At 36.2% G+C, this 19,865-nt stretch overlaps 2 protein-coding genes across 3 annotated transcripts; one reads left to right on the forward strand and one right to left on the reverse strand.

Moving 5' to 3' along the window:
- The first annotated feature begins 166 nt into the window (after positions 1-166).
- On the forward strand, positions 167-19,805 carry Setd3 (SET domain containing 3). The gene is made up of 7 exons (XM_083040655.1): positions 167-914; positions 1,225-1,716; positions 1,950-2,073; positions 17,180-17,294; positions 17,361-17,513; positions 17,827-18,150; positions 18,250-19,805. Exons 1-7 carry the CDS (start codon positions 788-790, stop codon positions 18,373-18,375), a joined length of 1,461 nt encoding a protein of 486 aa, XP_082896781.1. The 5' UTR covers positions 167-787; the 3' UTR covers positions 18,376-19,805.
- LOC145937537 (uncharacterized) lies at positions 2,987-11,648 on the reverse strand. 2 transcript variants are annotated; one of them, XM_083040627.1, is made up of 2 exons: positions 10,633-11,648; positions 2,987-6,203 (listed from the first exon to the last, which is right to left on the reverse strand). In XM_083040627.1, the coding sequence occupies exons 1-2, from the start codon at positions 10,759-10,761 to the stop codon at positions 3,180-3,182; spliced, it is 3,153 nt and encodes a 1,050-aa protein (XP_082896753.1). In that variant the 5' UTR covers positions 10,762-11,648; the 3' UTR covers positions 2,987-3,179. The 2 variants fall into 2 exon arrangements, with proteins under 2 accessions (XP_082896753.1, XP_082896751.1); XM_083040625.1 differs by having other exon boundaries at positions 2,987-6,206; positions 10,633-11,646.
- Positions 19,806-19,865: the final 60 nt, after the last annotated feature.

Consider the following 19,865-nt stretch of genomic DNA (forward strand, 5'->3'; position numbering starts at 1 on the left):
ATCGAGACAGAACAACAAATTTATTATTTAATATTTTACATGTATTGTAATATAATTTCACAAATACCTTCATTTATTTGATAAAATATAATATGTATATTATGTATATATGTAATAGACGAGTGCATATAATAATTTACAAGATACAGATCACACACACGAGGAAAGAAATTAATTTACGAAATTTGACTAGTATCGTCTCGCTTTTTTATTTATAATAAAAATTAACATTAAAACAATGAATATATGTAAAAGCAACGAGAAAACGCGGGAAAACGTTACGTCTGAACCGTCTGAAGATTACGAGACTGAAATGAATCGCATCTCTATAATTATGATAAAATCTTATTGTTGCATAATTGTTAATCTCTCCCGCGCAAAGTACTAGATTCGCGGAAGAAGATATCGGAAGATGCCATTCCGGGATAAATATTTCATCCGTCATTCGCCGCCGATAATTCGAAGAGGAATGCTCGAGATGGAAAAAGGGGAATAGAAGTAGGCGACTCTCCCCCCCTCCCCCCTCGCCGCAGCAAACTGCAACTGGAAAATCAATATAAATGTGCGGCGTGGGAAGAGGTGGAACCCGCGCGCCTCTTAGGTTATGTCGCCCGCGTATTTCGACTCTCGACATCCGCGGCGTCGCACGGCTGGCCCGGTACGTGCTATTTTCGTTCCGGCGAAAGGGTGTTTATTCTTGCGTCGAGGCGCCGCCAGTTACGCATTTATGATGCATCTGAGGGGGACGGCGAGCCCTGACGAGCGCGCCGTGAGGTAGTAGACGAAAATGGGCAGGAAGAAGGCTCACGCGAAAGGTAAACAACACGGCCCATCGTCGCAGCAGCAGCAACAGAAGCACGTATCCGCGGCGAGGAGGAACGAGCTCAATACCCTGTGCGAGAAGCTCTTTCATCGTGAGTATATCTTCGCCTTTCGGTTTCCCTGTCCTATATGCGATGCATCATGTCGCGTCACCAAGGCAGGAGCTTCCCACGCTTGGAACAGAGTCAGGAACAAAGTTTACTTTAATCGTGTTGACGGGATAAATTAACGCCCGCAGACTTTCGAATCTCTTGGCTAAGATACTCGAGGAGATTGGGAGATAAATATATGGCATTCTTGTATATTTTATTGGTATTATATATTTCATATTCTTTGTTTACGCATATGACCATTGAAATCTATTCTTCGGTTATTTTTTAAGAAAATTGTTTCTGTTTATAGTAAGCAGCAATCCGGCGTACGTGACGCAATTATGGAACAACTACTTGGATATATCAGAAGTTCTGCTGAAGGTTAAACGTCTGGAGGAGATGAAGACGGAATCGTCTCAGCGATCCCAGGGGATTGGACAATTTTTGAATTGGCTGACGGAGAATGGGGCGCGCGTGGACGGCGTGAATATCGTCGAATTTCCCGGATGCGATCTGGGATTAAAGGCGGAGATCGACTTTGCTGAGAACCAATTGATCCTGGAGATACCGAGGGCTCTCATCTTCAGTACGTATACTGCAGCACCGGAACTGACAATCCTGCAAAATGATCCACTGGTGCAGCACATGCCGCAAGTGGCACTGGCAATTGCACTTCTCGTAGAGAGGTACAAGGAGAACTCCAAGTGGAAGCCTTACCTGGATATGTTTCCCAGCAGCTACAACACAGTTTTATACATGAAAGCCAATGATATGATCGAGCTCAAAGGCAGTCCCACATTAGGTATATATAGAAAAAAAATTGTATTTTGAAAATTTTTCATCGCACTCTTTTATTTCAAAGATAAATTTGTACTTTTTCATTAATGCATCATTTATATTCTTTGCGGATATATAAAAGATAATGATATTTCAATTTTATACTATAATGATATTCAGATAGATTTATCTTGTAATCTTTAATTGAATAGTTGACGGAATTGTTTTCAACATTAGATTTATTTTATCTTTGCGCAGAGGCTGCATTGAAGCAATGTCGAAATATCGCAAGGCAGTATTCCTACTTTAACAGAGTGTTTCAAAGTAACAATAACGCCGTCTCAGCGATACTCAGGGACGTTTTCACCTACGAAAGATATTGGTGAGTAATTAAAACAATTACATTATCAAATATCTTAAATGAGGATAGGTAATTATAAAATAAAACGGATAAATTTACAATTTTATATATAAAATACAACTTACAATATATAAACCTATAAATAAATACATCTTATTATTATATGGAAATTCTCTCTTAGTAAAGTATAATTTATTTATCAATTTTTTATGATAAAGTCATCTTAGATTTAACTCGATTATTTGCGGTGGAATACCGAGATGACAAATATTATTCAGAGGGGATAATTTAATTACATATTTTAATTACAATTTTTTCTGTAACTGATGTAATTTAGAAAAATATGTATATGTACATTTACGCAACTATTTTAATCCTTTCTCGATAAAATATCGGCTATTTTAATCAATATGATACTTAAAGGGCTCGCTAAGGACATGCAATCAGCCTTTTATGATACAGTTTACTCTTGATAAGCGAAAATACTGCTGGTTTTCTATTAGATTGATGCAAAAACTTTTGTCTCGGCATATTTTTATTAAATCTTATTTTAAATAAGCAAAAATTGAAAAATTTTTTAAACAGAAATTTTAATTTTTGTTGGGGAGAATTTCAATGATGATAATATTATATTGTATATGATAATATTATAAAAAATATTATAAAAATTAAAATTGTTTATAAAATAAAAAAATAATTAAAAATAGGTATAGAGAAGGCTGAGAGAATTTTCTCTTAGAATTTACCCAATCATGGTAATCGTGGGCCAAATGATATGGAAAGAATTTTATGAGAATTTCTCTGATTAACATTTATCACAATAAAAATAATAATATCTATTACAATAAAATATAAAACATGTTTGATTAATTTTATTAAACTAAAATTAATCAAACATTTTATATTTTATTGTAATAGATATTATTTTTCTTGTGATAAATATTAATCAGAGAAATTCTCACAAAATTCTTTCCATATCATATTATCCCACGATTACCATGGTTTTCAGGGTAAATTCTAAGAGAAAATTCTCTCAGTATATAATTTTATTTGATGAACGACAAAAATCTTTTCTGCATCAAACTGATAGACTAAAATCGTATCGATTGTGCCACTTTGGCAACGAATTATTTCGCGTAATCGGGTATCGTCTCCCAGCTATCGTTTCCGTCCAACGAATCATTGTCCATGTCGCTTTTACCGTCAAACTCCTCCATGGTCTCCTGCATTTCCGTTCTCTCGGGCCTCTTGGTCGTCGACGTCGCGACGACGTTTACCATCACGGTGCTCAGGCTGCTGGAATTGGACAGCTTTCTCGCCGCCATAACCGGGTTCTGGAACACCGCGCGGGAAAACGTGTTCCTGTACGTGTACTTCTGCTTCTGCCGAATCCGGCACACGATGAAGATCGCCAGGAAGACGACGATCGTCACGCCTAATATCGCGCCGCTAGCTATGATGCTTGGCTTCATCTGCGACAGGGTCTTTCTCTCTTCCCCGTCGCTCGTCCTTTCCCCGTAAATCGTTCTTATATCGATGACGTTCGGTTCCTCCCTCACGACTTCTTCCACGTATCCGGCGTGGAATTGGCCGGAGGAGTTATCTGCTCCAACGATCTTCGTCTCTTCATCCATTAACACTACGCTCGCGTTATCGTTGTCTGCCGGAAGCTTAGGTTCCTCCGATTCGAATCCGTTATTATCGATTTCGGCCGCGCCGAACTGTCGCTGCACGTCCTTCGCGAAAGGAAGAGACTCGAACGTCGTCAGTAGATCGACGATATGCATCGTTCGACGAGAATTCTGTAGTTCGCTATGTTCATCTAAGGTGTCATTTTCAGAAAACGTTCCCTTCAATGAGTTCTTGTCACGCTCGGCGAGGTCCAGCAATCTTGACATCGACATGTTCTCCACGTCCTTGCCGAAGAACGGATCGTGTAGATAGCTCATGATGTCCTGCTTGAACCGAGCCATCGACTCTTCCGTCTTCTCTCGCTTCGCGCCTTCCTTCTCGGAGATCTTCTTACCTTCATTGGAATTGCTAGCTGGTGAGAGCTGTATGATGAGCTTTTCGTTATTTGTATTGGTGGTTTCCAAGGTCTGAAGATTGTTCTGCGGTTTGGTTACCTTCAATCGCGACACTTCCGTCAAGTGCACCTTGCTGGAGCCTCTTTGACGCAGTGCTATCAACTCTTCCACGCTCATGTTCCTCGACTTTAGAAGCCGCTCTAATCGTTTGCCGGCTGAGCCGGACGCGAATAACTCGAAGATTTCCGCTCGTGCTTCCGGCTCGATCTCGGAGACAACCTTCTCGTAGTGTCTGCTACCTGTACCTTGATGATTCTCCAAACTCGTGTGATCGCGAGTCTTTTCCACCGGCGATCGAATCACCTGATGATACTCGGTCGAGTGATTCTTCTCGTACAGCTTCTTTATATCGTCGACTGGATTCGCGGTTTGTTTCCTCTCAAGTGGACTCGCAACAGCGTCAATTTGACTAGCGCTTGGATTACTCCTTACTTTATTCTGCTTTTCATGGTCTTCTCTAGGGATCGGAGCATCGTTCTGATACTCGGCTTCGATAAATGTGTTGTAATCCTCCGCAGACGCTGGCTCTCCAATAGGAATCGATTGATCATTGTCTTGAATAATTGTTTTATTGCTATTATTTTCAGTATTGCCATCAGTGATAACACTATCGCTCTCCGTGGGGCTGAGAATTTGCTCGATGCTCAAGGTAGACTCGATATCAGGAGGTGGCTGCGAAACGATTCCCTCGTTCAACACTTTCGCCGGACTTTTTCCTTTCTTGAAGTCCGTAAAGTCCGAGAACTCCATGATCTCGTCCTCGTCGAGATTCTCGAATTTCACCACGCGATCGCTCGTCGAGCCCGCGTTCCCGTCGTCGTTCAGAAAGTATTCCATGGAGTTCATCGCGATCGGTGGCGACATCGTCGACGTGGTGATCACGGTCGAGACGACCGGAGGAGTCGTCGAAGCCATTCTTCGCCACGACAAATCCCCGGTCGCGATATTTTCGGCATCCTTGGATTCTTCTTCCACGCGATTCGTGTCGTTTTGAGACATTTGGTCATAGTTTTCTGAAACTTGCGGGATCATTATTCTGGATATGGAGTTATCTGAAGTATTTGAAGCTGTCACAATTTTTATAGTAGTGCTTTCAGTCGTCGTGGATCTCCAGGGTGGTGTTACTGTTGCGGCGAGCTTCATTAAGGAATCGGACATTGCTCTTGACATCTCCTCGATGTATTCATCGGTCTCGTCGGTGATCCTGGACTTCAGAGCGTTGATCACGTCGGCCTTGCCCTTCAGGAGGTCGCTCAGACTCAGATTCCTGCGTTGCAGAATCTCGGACAGACTCGAGCCCTCCTCTTGCTGCATCTTCAGGAGCGATTTCAGCTCGAGCGCGTTTTCTCGCTCGTTGTCGGACGATCGTGTCATTCCCGGGAGATTCTCATTTGGCGACGACAACGAAGGGGAATCCCTCGATTCTTCGTTCTCCTCGTTAGAAGCTGCTTCGTTCGCCAGAGCGAACTCGTAATTCTGCGGCGGTCTCCTCTTCCTCGGGCGAGGCCTCATGTACTCCTCGTCATTGAATTCGTGCTCGTACTCGTCGGGTCGAGTCTGGAAGGCCTCGCGATACCTCGAGGTCATCTCCCTGTCGTTAATCGAGTCGTCGACGATGTTGCGTCCGCGTTTCCCGTCGTTGCTCGCCGCGCTTTCGAGCATTTCCTCATCGAGCGTCGAGCTGTCGCGTGGATTTTTCGGATGTTGTTTCTCGCGCGGATAATCTTCGCGAGTACTTGAGTACGTCGTTCCGTCGTAGTCGTCCGAAGATGGAACGTCTCGTCGGTTCGGACTTTCTCGAGGATTGGGTTGATCGAGCGAGTAACGATACTTGAACGGTCGGCGACTCGTCTCGGGGAAGTCCTCGGCGTCGTCGACCTCCTCGTCCCTCGTGTAGGACCGGTAGTGAGAGAACGGCAGCAGGGGTATGTAATCGCCATCTCGCCACTTCGGCTCGAGAGCCTCGCCGTTGTTTCTCCATCTACCTATAGGTTCGCTTGGACTTCGCTCGCGATCCTTCACGGATCTTCGCGCTTCCGCGTCGTCGAACCGCCCACTAGGTTTCTTCTGAAAGAATTAGGAATTCCCCTCTAATGATTAAAATTTATTATTTAATTTATTTGATTTAAAATTCGCTAATCATCTAAATCTAAATAATCTAAGTTAAATTTAGATTAGCGCTTAGCTATTAAATTAAATTAAATTAAATTAAATTTGTTATTGATAAGCGATATATGAATGCGAATGTAATCTAGATCAACATTTCGTATAATAATAAGTTTTGCAAATATGCAATAATGATAATGCCTATACACGTGTAAGAAAAATGTTTTAATGATATAGAAAAATATCATATTCACATAGGAATATTATATAATGATTAACTTTATTTTTATTATAATAATTATTTTTGTCAAATAATATATTTTGTGGCAATTATTTTTTTTATATCGAAACGAGTTTCCTGATATGTTTTATTATAACGTCTGGAGAAATTAATCCGTTATTCTGGAGAATTTTTATGACATCAAATCGAAATCGCTGCGTTTGCCATTTGAAATAATTTGCGAGCATAAAGTTAAATAAACTTCCGCAAATTGCAATTCGTTACAAGTCACGCGGGAAATTGTTGTTAAACGAGGCATGCGGTTGCGAATAACAGTAAAGGCTAACGACCGTAACGATAGAAAGTATAGAGATGTTTGCAACGCGCTTTGTATAATAAATAGTGTCACAGTATATTTGCATCAATTGCGAATATCAATATCTCGCAAAAATATATATACACAGAGAGAATTGTCTCTTAGGATTTATCCTGAAAATCATGGTGATCGTGGAACAATATGGTATGGAAAGAATTTTATGAGAGTTTCTTTGATTAATATTTATCACAATAAAAATAATATCTATTACAATAAAATATAAAATATGTTTGATTAATTTTACTATGCAGTTTAATATATAAATGTTTTATATTTTATTGTGATATATATTATTATTTTTATTGTGATAAATATTAATCAGAGAAATTTTCATAAAATTCTTTCCATATTGTCCACGATTACCATAATTTTCAGGGTAAAGTCTAAGAGAAAATTCTCTCATTGTCAGTGTATTATATTTTTCAACAAAGTCGTAATATTTACATTAAAATTCGGTTAAAACGAATTTATTTATCAAATTAGAAAAGAAAGAGTAAACTTTTACGATGTATTAGATTGAGAAGATATTTACAATGGAAGCGTTCCTTATATTTGTAATTTTTGTCGAAAATGTCAAAATGATTTGTGAGTTGACAGCTTGCTGAGGAAGCACGCGTCGCGAGCACCGAATCTTGCGCACGTATCTCTCGATTATTCGTCAGGATCTTCTTCAAGCGGCACGTTGAAGGGAGATTCGGCGATTTCTCGCTTTTACTTTCGCAAGCCGGACGCGACGCGCGTGAGAACGCGCGAAATAAGGCGCCGAGTGCGATTCTTCGCGCGAAGACGTTTTTCCGTTCTCGTTTTCTACGAAACGAATTTTCTACGCAAGTCAATTACATACAAAATAGATTAAATCATTAATTTGTTTATGACGAGAAAAATATTTATTATACACAGAGAGAATTTTCTCTTAGAATTTACTAAAAATCATGGTAATCGTGGGACAATATGGTATGGAAAGAATTTTATGAGAATATCTCTGATTAATATTTATCACAATAAAAATAATAATGTCTATAATATCACAATAAAATATAAAACATGTTTGATTAATTTTACTAAACTGCATAGTAAAATAATCAAACATGTTTTATATTTTAACGTGTAGATATTATATTTTTATTGTGATAAATATTAATCAGAGATATTCTCATAAAATTCTTTCCATACCATATTGTCTCACGATTACCATGATTTTCAGGGTAAATTCTAAGAGAAAATTTTCTCGGTGTACGCAAAAAATAAGAAAAAATTATTTTGCTCCGTAGTGTCATTACCGAGATTGTTTCGTTACGTTGTTAAAGTATCGGTGCATTAGGCGCAAATGACTGATCGAGTATAAGCGAGCCATTGTGGCGTTTCGTAAGGGAGCATTAATTCAATTGGTTCGTTATCGTTATATTAAAGCATTTCGTAACTTCATTAATACAAAGTTCCGTGCTTTCGCGGATGATTTTCACTTCGCTTTCTCGCTGTGAAAAGGATCGAATACGCGCGCGCGTTCTCATTTTCCACGGTCCAATTTCACATATTCGCGAATCACATGGGAAATTATTCACAATTATTCTCTCGCGAACAACGGAAATGAGACACTTTGTTCGTTCGCCGATTATCAAAGAAGCTACGAAGTTTGCTTTCATATTCATCATTCTTGATCTAATATCACAGAGCACACGTGTCTTGTATACGAATTCAATTTTTTCTTTTCTCTGACATATATGGATTATCCAATTTATATGCGGTTGTATATTTTCTCCAGGTCTGTCAAAAGTCTTAGCTACGCGTTTGCTTTTAGATTCATCATTCTTGATACTAATATCACAGAGCACACGTGTCTTGTATACGAATTTAATTTTTTATATTTTCTCTGACATATGGATTATCCAATTTATATGCGGTTGTATATTTTCTCTAGGTCTGTCAAAAGTCTTAGCTACGCGTTTGCTTTTAGATTCATCATTCTTGATACTAATATCACAGAGCACACGTGTCTTGTATACGAATTTAATTTTTTATATTTTCTCTGACATATGGATTATCCAATTTATATGCGGTTGTATATTTTCTCCAGGTCTGTCAAAAGTCTTAACTACGCGTTTGCTTTTAGATTTATCATTCTTGATACCTAATATCACCGAGCACACGTGTCTTGTATATATACGAATTCAATGTTTTATTTTCTCTGACATATAGATAATTCGATTTAAAAGTAGTTGTATATTTTCTCCAGATATGTTGAAAGAGTCTTAGCATGAAAACCGATGCTTTTTGCTACACGTGCATTTTCCGCCTCTCTTTTTCTGAAGAATGCGTTCGCCGGATTAGGCGCTAGATTTTGCTCTTCGCGTTCTCGCTTCTCGGATTCTGATAGGAAAGATATACACGTGGAGATACACGACAAAACACTCGTAAAGTCTCGAACCTTCCGTGCAGTGCCAGCTTTCTCTTTCTCTCGTGGTTTACGCGTCAGTTTTCTCGTGGCGGTGCGTCGATTTCGCGGCTTCGTGTATCGGCGAAAAGAATCCGGAGGAAAAGCGTTCCGATAGAGCAATCTCAGAATCGATTTCGATACGCCGCGGAATATAATGGCAATCTTGGGAATAAGCAGATACGCAGAATTTGCACTTTCTCTCTGAATTATAAACCGTAGACGTAGAATAGAATACGATTGTTTTCAATTATTGCAGTATCGGTAATTTCCGGTTGTTACAAGGGATCGAAAAGTAATTTTATTCGATTTCAGTGGATCTTACTTTAATTTAGCTTGCTAAAATTTTTATGTTAAAAGTCACACAGACATGATGAAACCTGGCACGTATTTACGTTCTCATTAAATTGGCTTTAAATTTATTAGTTTGTTTTGATTAGGATCGGACGAAGATATACAAAGTGTTTTGAAAATTATAATCTACGTTTTATTTGATCGAAAAGTTTGCGAAAAGTAAAACAGCGAATAATATTTATAAAGTATCTTAATATTAATTTTGTCATTTATGATTAATTGTATTTATAAAAGAAACACCAATGTGCCGACATAAAGAACGTGTCCCGTCAAATTTTGGTCACTCTTGAAACGCGAAAAGACGGAATTAAAGAATATTCTTAATATCCTGCCCTTAACTTGAATCACTTGAGTTTAATGACGCTTAATGAATATAATTACGACGGAACTTGGACCTGTCACCCGCGAACGTCACACAATCATTTCGTAATCGAGAGGTCAGGGACTGACGTGCGTGCATATATTTTCTGCCCGATTTAGAATCATACTGCGACACCATATGACGAGTGTTCTTGCCACAGAAATGTCATGAAATTTCGCAACCAGTACCATACCAGTTTTCGCGATAAAAAAAGCACGACCGGTTAAAAGTGTCGGAGGAACAACTTTCGGCTTTCGACAATATAGTCATTAATTTTCTCTCCTTAAATCATGAGATACTACTTTAGGAACTTGCTAAAATTATCTATGAAATCTGTAAAATCTTCCAAATAATTTAATTTAATATTATTTTCTGATAAATATAAATGTAAATCATTCAGACTTAAAAAGAGATATATATAATAAATATTTAAAAATATTACATGTATAAAATGTTATAATAAATTCAATCTTTTCGCATTTTTTGTTAAATCAGCCTTTGTATATTCGTGGATAATTTTTTTCTTTTCGATTCGCGAGAATAGATAGAAGATTTATAAGTATTTCTCACTTTTATCGAGATGTTACCGCGGTAATATCGAAGTAATTTCTTTCGGGGTGCGAAAAGGATGTTTTTCGCGGTTACCTGGTACTCATAGTCGTCGCTTCTTCCCGCAACTTCCGGATTCCCGACGGGGTCGCCGTGGACCGGAACGTCGCGCGAGATGTCACACGCGAATGCGATTAGCGCGAGCACGGAAATCGCTTTCCGCATAGTTGCAGCGCGATCAGGATCCTTGATGCCTCCTCGTCGTCGCGACACCGCGATCCTCTACCGCCGACGCACTTTGTCTCGTCGTTCTTGCCGATGATGAGATGCACGTAAATGACCGCGGCGCATAGAATAACGAAGATCACGTTCTTTCTGTTGCACAAACCTAGGATCTCCTCAAGAATCATGCAGGCGAATGTGCACTTAAATCCCCGAGGTCCATTGAATTAATATAAAATTTACATAGAAATACACAGAAACACCAAATCAATTGCGATGGAACATTCGCAATTATAGCACACTGAGATAATTATTAATTAGTCCTAGCTCATTTCAACTTGTATATCAAGTATTTTTAATCCTTATCGTTCTTAATTGCCAGAGCAATATTTGGCTTTAACGAAAGAAAGACTGTGAGATCTGACAATATGTATTGTTTCGTCTCCTCTCGTCGCTTTTTTTTTTATTAAAAAATCATGAAAGCTTCTCGATCATCGCGCGGATAACGTCGCGATCGGCGGATGCGTTTTACATTTTCGAAATTTCTTGCAAAAGCGGGGAATAGTTTCTATATCACCATTCGCGTATACAAAACTTTCGCACTCGCGCTCGCGTTCTCGGCAAATCGCCTCTGCGAACTGACGTTGCTTTTCTCCGAGCGCGCTCCTAAGTAAGTCGGTGAAACTCGCGAGAGGAGTAGAGTCTTCTACTATACGCGGCTTCTACTACTACTATCGCTCGCCCGCTCTCGAGAAGATGTTCTCCGGAACCGAGTCGCGTCTTGAGATGAATCTGGTAACTCTGCATAAACCGTATAGACCGATCCGATCACGTTCGATCCACGAGGAATCCACCGTGCACCTGGCATTATCCAAATTGAGAAACGCGATGGTGGAAGGTGGAAGGTTCCTCCTTCGCTTCGGCACGATAGTGGTCGCGTCTTCAGCATCTCGTGGAAGCAAAAAAGGTGATGCTGGAGAAAGTAGCACGCGTTTCTGGAGAATATAAAGTAGAATATTTTAGACGTAAACAAAATATATTGAGTCATATTAAAATAGAATATTATATAAGCAATCGGAAGTTTTACCGTTGCTCTTTATAGAGCCATTTATTTATTGATATATAATGAGAGAAGAAAAAATATGACATATTAAAACATAATTATACATGAATATTTACGCGCGATCATTAAGAATCTATAGGTTGTTAGTTTATGTACTAAGAGGTCTTAGTTGTTTGCATAATAATTATGATTGGTTGCTCACAAAATCCGCGGTAGTGTAAGGTCGCGTCGAGTGTCGGAGCAAAAGGAAGTCATTAGGTACTCGAAGCGAAAATCCTTTTAACGTAAATGTCGTTTGTGTATATCTATCACTTGTGAAACCTTAATTGCGATGAAGAACTCGCGCGCTTGGGATTTTAATGACTCTTAACGCTTGTACAGGCTTTTAGGAAAACTAATAAACTATATGAATTGTAGATATTGATTTTCGTGCGACAGCATATAAAATGCTTATTATTTTTCAACATTGTTTTTTTTAATATAAATATTAACGCATTAATATTAAATATTATAAGGGCAAAGTATTACGTGCGCTGCAACGTGTATTTTTATATCATTATATTATATACGTCATAAATTACGGTAAATGAGCATAAAGTAGAAAACTGTGTCGAACATTTATAACAATAGGACGACGGGTCTATGTAAACTATCCTTTTACGCGTAATTTACGTAGCTAACGTTTGTAGTAGCCTCGTGAGATTTCTCTTCCTTTCTCCTCTCTTTTTAAAGTGAGACATTTATTCAAAGAAACTGAACGTAATTTGTAACAATTTTCTGGAAATTATGACATTATCCATGACAGCATATCTTGAAAACAGTATCCTTATAGTATAAACAAAAGCTCAGTATTTAAAATTTAAACTAATGTGTGTTAATTATTACATTTCTTTATTTTAAATTTAACATTTTCATTTAATTTACTATATTTTTTCATACCTTTATATTTTACGTTGAAATAATAAATTATTAAAATAATGAAAAATTTACTTATTTTTACAAGTTTCGGTATAATAGTAAAAATACAGAGGCTCCTGGAAACGTAAGAAAGTTTCAAGTTGATCGCGATTTGCAACGAAATCTCTTGTTCCTCCAAAGAGCTTGCGAAAAATTTGTATCGAGTATTGATTATGCATTGAATACATAGAATGAGGTTGATGAAAACGACTGTCGCGAACTCGTCGCTATGAACAGCGGCAAAATGACGATGACAAGAATGATAATGACGATGCGGTCTTTTGCCGAGATGCAGATGGACATCGAAAGCTGCTGACCGCAGTTGTGTCTTAAACTTATCTTAGATGTCCCATAATATGCAAGACAAAATTTAAGACAATTTTACATATAATTTAATATATTTAAAGTCTTTTTTCCATGATATAAAATATATATTGCTCTATAATAAATAAATAAATAGAAAAAGTAAAAGCATTATGTAGGATGGGCTGGGCAACATCTTTATTTATTTTAATTATAGATTCAAGATGAATTGGGAAAATTTTATACATAATTTAATATACATTTGAAGTCTTTTCTTCGCGTGATGATATAAAATGTATATTGCTATAACAAATAAATAAAGAAAAGTTATGTTTGATATGGTGGGCTTTGCAACATCTTTATTTCAATTATAGATTCAAGATGAGTTGGGGATAAGTTTTGATTGCATATGTAGATTATTTGAAATGAGCTTTACTGCCAGCACACACGGGGAATGGATACATATTTGAGCGTACTCGTGGGAAGGTCGCGCGATGAATCGCAGATCATGAGATCTTCTCTATGCACACTTTCTACAGGATAAGCGAGCGAGTTGCGCTTAAGCGAAGGGATCGAACCGACCTCGGATACGTTTCATGCTGAAAATAATAGCGATCGCCTTACAGTGTATCTAATGAAACCTTGTATTCTCCTAACCCGCAAGGATGATATTAGCGTGTCGGAGCTCCTTGACCGACGATACTTTCCAATCTAACGTGTCGATGATGAGAAATATAATGATATACGAGATAATTTCTCTTTCTTTTTTTTCTCTTTTGCAATAGCAATTTAAATTTACACCTATTTTCGCATTGCGGAATTTTCTCACAGTATTGTCATATCTTTGCGTTAAAATATCATGTCGCTTATTTAGAAACATATTTATGAAAGAGATGTATAGAAAATATTTATCTTTCATATATATAGCATTATATATATACACACTATTATTTACACGCTATATTACTTACTATATATAATATTACATATACATATAATATTATATAATATTTTTTATACATATAATGTGCTTCAGCTGCGATATGTAATTTTTGTAAAAATCTAATTTATATTTTTTGATTAATTTATTTTTGATGAATTTATCGCTAATTTATACAAATGTCATTACGGATATTGTATATATATATTAAACTCACGATGATTAATGATAACCGCAAAACGTTGCATTAACACTAAGATTTCTAACGTGTAACATTCCTGTCCCGGTTAACTATTGTTATATGCCATTAGAGAGAGAGAGAGAGAGAGAGAGACTTTGTTGTGTATTATGAGAAATGTGTATATATATTTATGTGCTCGTTAAAAAATTCTCATTATGAAAACTTGAGCAATCTTCAACTAATCTTTTGTATTGTACATATGTTATGTATGTATACAAGTTTGCATACTAATCATCTGGTCTGTCCTACTTGCTTCGAAGTATCGCAACCTACTGGCAAACAATTCATATTAACAATACAAAATATACATCATCTTTATAAATAAATAGCACAGTGTTACGAAAAATTTTCATATTACATTGTTATATAGAAACATGCGTCGTTATACATATTCCAAACAAGTTTTAAATTAAAAAAAGTCCCGATTGCATTTTGGGATTCGGTAAGAAAAGGAAACGAATATTAGAAATATATTGCGAGGTACTAGCGTTATTAGCGCATCATCGTCAATCATTATCGCCGAACGCAGACTGCGAAAGATCGCTTTCGCAGCATGCGGTGCACATGGTAGAGATAAACGCACACATGCAAATGCAGAGGAGGAAACGGTGCTTTTCTCGAGCGAAAACACCGGTGAACGCTACTCTCTTCGCGATATACGTATATGTACATACCTCGTCTTTATATCTTTGTTCGTGAGTCGATCAAGTCTCGAAACGCATACTTTCACGGACTTTCATACAATTGTCACAAATCTAACTTTCGGCAGATCGTACACTGAGAGAATTTTCTCTTAGACTTTACCCTGAAAATTATGGTAATCGTGGACAATATGGAAAGAATTTTATGAGAATTTCTCTGATTAATATTTATCACAATAAAAATAATAATATCTGTCACAATAAAATATAAAACATTTATTTACTAAACTGCATAGTAAAATTAATCAAACATATTTTATATTTTATTGTAATAGATATTATTATTTTTATTGTGATAAATATTAATCAAAGATGATTAGTATGCAAACTCTCATAAAATTCTTTCCATACCATATTGTCCCATGATTACCATATGATTTTCAGAGTAAATTCTAAGAGAAAATTCTCTCTGTGTAGAAATTTGTAGAAATAGTATAAGAAATATAATTTTAATTTCGATCAGCAATAATACATATAAATATTAAATATGAAAAAAAATCTTCACGCCGCGCGATTTATTATATTAATAATAATATCGAAAATATATCGTATGTGCGAACATACATATGATTTACTAGTTTCAGTTAGCATGCGACTTTCTATCGCGTACAAAATACACTTCACACGCGATTTTTAAAAGTTGTATCAGATTATAAACTGCAAATGTTTACAGAAATAATTTAATGCAACTATCGACCAATTATAATTTTTTTTTCTTTCTATCCTTAAGCAAATGCGTTTAAAACAACGAGAATGTCTGATTTTTTACGATTATTACGACAAGCGTTTTTTTTCACTGAAATTTCACTTTTATCATCATTACGACACGATTGTTCTATTTACTGATTATTCGTTTAGGCTTTTTGCGTGCAGCGCGATGGCTTGTAGCGATTCCATCAAGTAACGTGTCAGTTTGCATAGAGAAACCACAATCGACGAACCTGTTCTTATCTAGGATTTATCTCGCAATCGGATCTAAATATTTCGCACAGGGTCATTGACTTTTTCGTAAATCGAATTCGTTGACCTTTAAACAATCTATAATTTGCAGAATTCGAGACAAAATCTGTTTGATACATAAATTCTAAATTAAACTGAAGAACTTGTTTTAAAATCACTAATTCATCGAAATTGTATAAGTTTTTCATAGAAAATATAACAAATGCAGTTCTGATGTTTCCATTTTTTTCGAAAGAAGCACACAATTCTGCCTCAAGATTTCTAGATCATCTGAAATGAATTTGAAAAGTCGTGTATGAGAGTAGGCTGCAGCGAATGAATAATCAAGCATTATTAGCCTGACACGGTTTACTATGGATTGAATTTGTTCTATGAGGAAGAAGAGCTTCGGATCACGCAATCGGCACATTAGTGTCAAAAGTTTACATACGGTTTATATATATATATATATATATATATATATATATATAAAATACAAGCGATGAAATCTCGGAGAACGAGAGTAACACGCGATCTCTCACGTGGGTGACGTTGGGGAACGTGGTGATGGTGATGGTGAGAAGCGCGTTTCTCCGGACAGAAAGAGAGAAAGTACGCTGTGTCTCGGACCGGTACGATTATACGCTTCTTCTCGTACATTCATTTCCGGATCTGGGTCAAGTTCTCGCGCATCCGAAAAGTAGCCGCTCGACGGGGTGACAATGTTCTTCCTCAATCTTCCCCGAAGGCGAAAGTCGACGCTTCACGCTCCGGAGATTGATGCGAATGCACATGCATTACGCCGTAACGGCCTTTTTGATAGCCGATAACCGGATTTCACCTCGAAGTCAGTTTTAATAATCCAGTTGGATTATAAAAAAAAAATAAATAAAAATTAATGAGATTAAATTAAAAAGATTAATTAAATATTTAATCTTTTTAATTTAATCTTATTCAATTTTTACTAATTTTTATTCTATATTCAGATCGAAAATAGACTATCGGCTTCTCCAATAAACTTGGATTATTTAAAAAATTAATAAAAATTAATGAGATTAAATTAAAAAGATTAATTAAATATTTAATTAAATATAAAATTAATTAAATAAAAATTTGGAATATTAAAGCTATTCAATATACACTAAATGTACTTGATTTAATTTAAAACGAAACTAACATTGCCGATTCTATATTAGCGTTATCTGTTATTAATTAAGTCGGCGTTCTAACCGGATCTCTATTGATATCGAAATGTTGATTTAATTTTTTTTTTTCAGTTGGGCAGTTTCAACTGTGATGACACGACAGAACTTAATTCCAAGCCCGGACGGGTCGCGCATGATTCACGCTTTAATCCCGATGTGGGATATGTGCAATCACGAGAACGGCAGGGTAAGTAACACGGATAATGAACTCGCGTGGGACGATTTAATGCTGTTTTCTCTGTCATTGCCGTAGATTACGACAGATTTCAACGCGACGACGGATCGCTGCGAGTGCTACGCGTTGAGGGACTTCAAGAAAGGGGAACAAGTGTTCATAAGTTATGGCCCGAGGACAAATTCCGATTTTTTCGTGCATTCGGGCTTCGTCTATATGAATAACAAACAAGTATGCATATTCGAAATAAAAAAAAAACATTAGAGAGAGAGAGATTTAATTATAAGATTTAATACTAAGAAATTTAATATTGGAAAAATTTTTAAAAACTATATATATGAATGATTGAGAGATATCTAATATTTTTATTAACGTCAAGGGAAAAATGATTGATTAAGAGCAAATCACGCGATGCAATTTCTACAAATATACAAATTATATTATAATTTATTATAATATTATATTATTATATAATGATTATATATTATTATTATATATTATAATTTTATTATAATATATTAAATATATATTATAACTTTTACAGGATGGTTTTAAACTTCGTCTTGGCATTAGTAAAGCGGATTCCCTTCAGAAGGAGCGAATAGAGCTGTTGAGCAAACTGAGTTTGCCATCGGTAGGGGAATTTTTACTAAACCCGGGTATGGAACCCATCTCCGATACGTTATTGGCCTTCCTGCGAGTGTTCAGTATGCGAAAAGCCGAGCTCGCGCACTGGTTACGCTCGGACAAGGTCTTCGACCTGAAGCACATGGATTGTGCGTTGGAGACCGTCGTTGAGGAGAATGTCAGAAAATTTTTGCTGACCAGGCTGCAACTTTTAATCGCTAACTATCCGACGACATTAAAGGTGAAAGTGAAATCCGGTGTTGCATCCGCCGTTTCTCTGCCTTCTGGCTGCTATCGACCGCGCGCCGTTATCAATACAGATGTCTTTTTCTTTTTGCAGGAGGATCTAGAATTACTCGAGACCACATTGCCGCAGATAAAAAAAATGACTGTTCAATTAAGGGTCACGGAAAAAAGGATACTTTTGGGCGCGCTAGATTACGTGGAGCAGTGGATAAAGGCTTGAAATGATAATCTGTTACGTTTCAGCTAGGGAATATATACTTAGTTATATATAGTTACGAGGTAAGAGCATTTCGGAAGAAATCAATTTTATTTTTACAATATTTCTGAACGACGATTTTTCGAGTATAAAAGTAAAATATAAAAGCGGACGAATTATATGTAATAAAAAAAGCGTTATATATATATATATATATATATATATATATATATTGCCTATTAAATACATAAAACTGCTCGACGTGTATGCGCGTTTTAATCATAGGGAGAGAGATATTGTAAAATACTGAGAACTCTGTATGAACGCTCGACGATTATGTGTACGTCTACGTAAGTGATATACAATATAATTGTACAATAATTGCGTGCTCAGTAAAAATATCTTAATTCTTGTTTTCGTGGGATGGAAACTTTCAAGCACTTGCCTTTTTTTCCTTCACACATTTGCTCTCTCTTAAATTGTAACATGAATCAAAGGCTAATCAAGCGATACTGATCTATGATTACAAGAATTGATATTTTACTCTTGCGCTGCGCTTTGATATAATATATAAAAAAAGTGATATCTATACAGAAGAGAATCTTGTTAATGAACATTTATTTTTCAAAACGAGTACATAACAGCTAAAAATTCTTGATGTAAACTATGATTACTCTAGGCCTACACACATTAGATTTACGTATGCTGCAAAATATTTCCTGACGCACGAGTGAATTTGAACGACCCGCGTAAATACGACCCTGCGAGGTGTTTTCGAGTATTTATCATGTATTGTTATAAAAATGCCATCGTGTTTAGCCCGGTGTTCTCATGTTACTGCATAAATATCATCGCGAAAATAGTAAATAGATCTCTAGGAAATACCAGATTTCGTGAATTAAAATTAATTAAAATTAACGATACTAATTGTAGCGAGGCGCTATAATCAGGCTACAGCAGGACTGATAGCTCGCGGAATATCGCTTTTTTAAATATATTCCAACACATAGATATAATCTTCAAAAAAAGTGTTACATAAACATATACATCATTTGACATATATATATAATATATATGATGAGATTTAACTCCCCCTTTCCTAATGTGATCAATATATATATTTACGGACTATAAGAAAATTGACTACATCTGTGATGTAAATTTTTCGAGCGAGTAATCTTGATACAAAAAGAGCGTCACATGTGATAGCGGAATGTGTATTTATATTATAAATTTAAAATTTATTCTGCGTTTAGAATCTATAAAGAGACTACCATCAGAAAATTTAGGAACACAGAAAATAAAAGATTTATTTAATAAGAATCAAATTTTTATAAATAAAATAAAATATACAACACATATATTATATAAAACTCTACAAATTTTATATATAAAAATATAAAATTATATATATGTATATATGCATAATATATATATACATAAAATATATATATTCAACATTAATAAATTACATAAAATCTTTATCACTAGATTATAATCATTTTTTAAGTAAA

The sequence above is a fragment of the Prenolepis imparis genome, unplaced genomic scaffold, assembly GCF_030444845.1.
Source record: "Prenolepis imparis isolate NDT839.2.m4 unplaced genomic scaffold, iyPreImpa1.0 SCAF_6, whole genome shotgun sequence".
Classification (NCBI taxonomy): domain Eukaryota; kingdom Metazoa; phylum Arthropoda; class Insecta; order Hymenoptera; family Formicidae; genus Prenolepis; species Prenolepis imparis.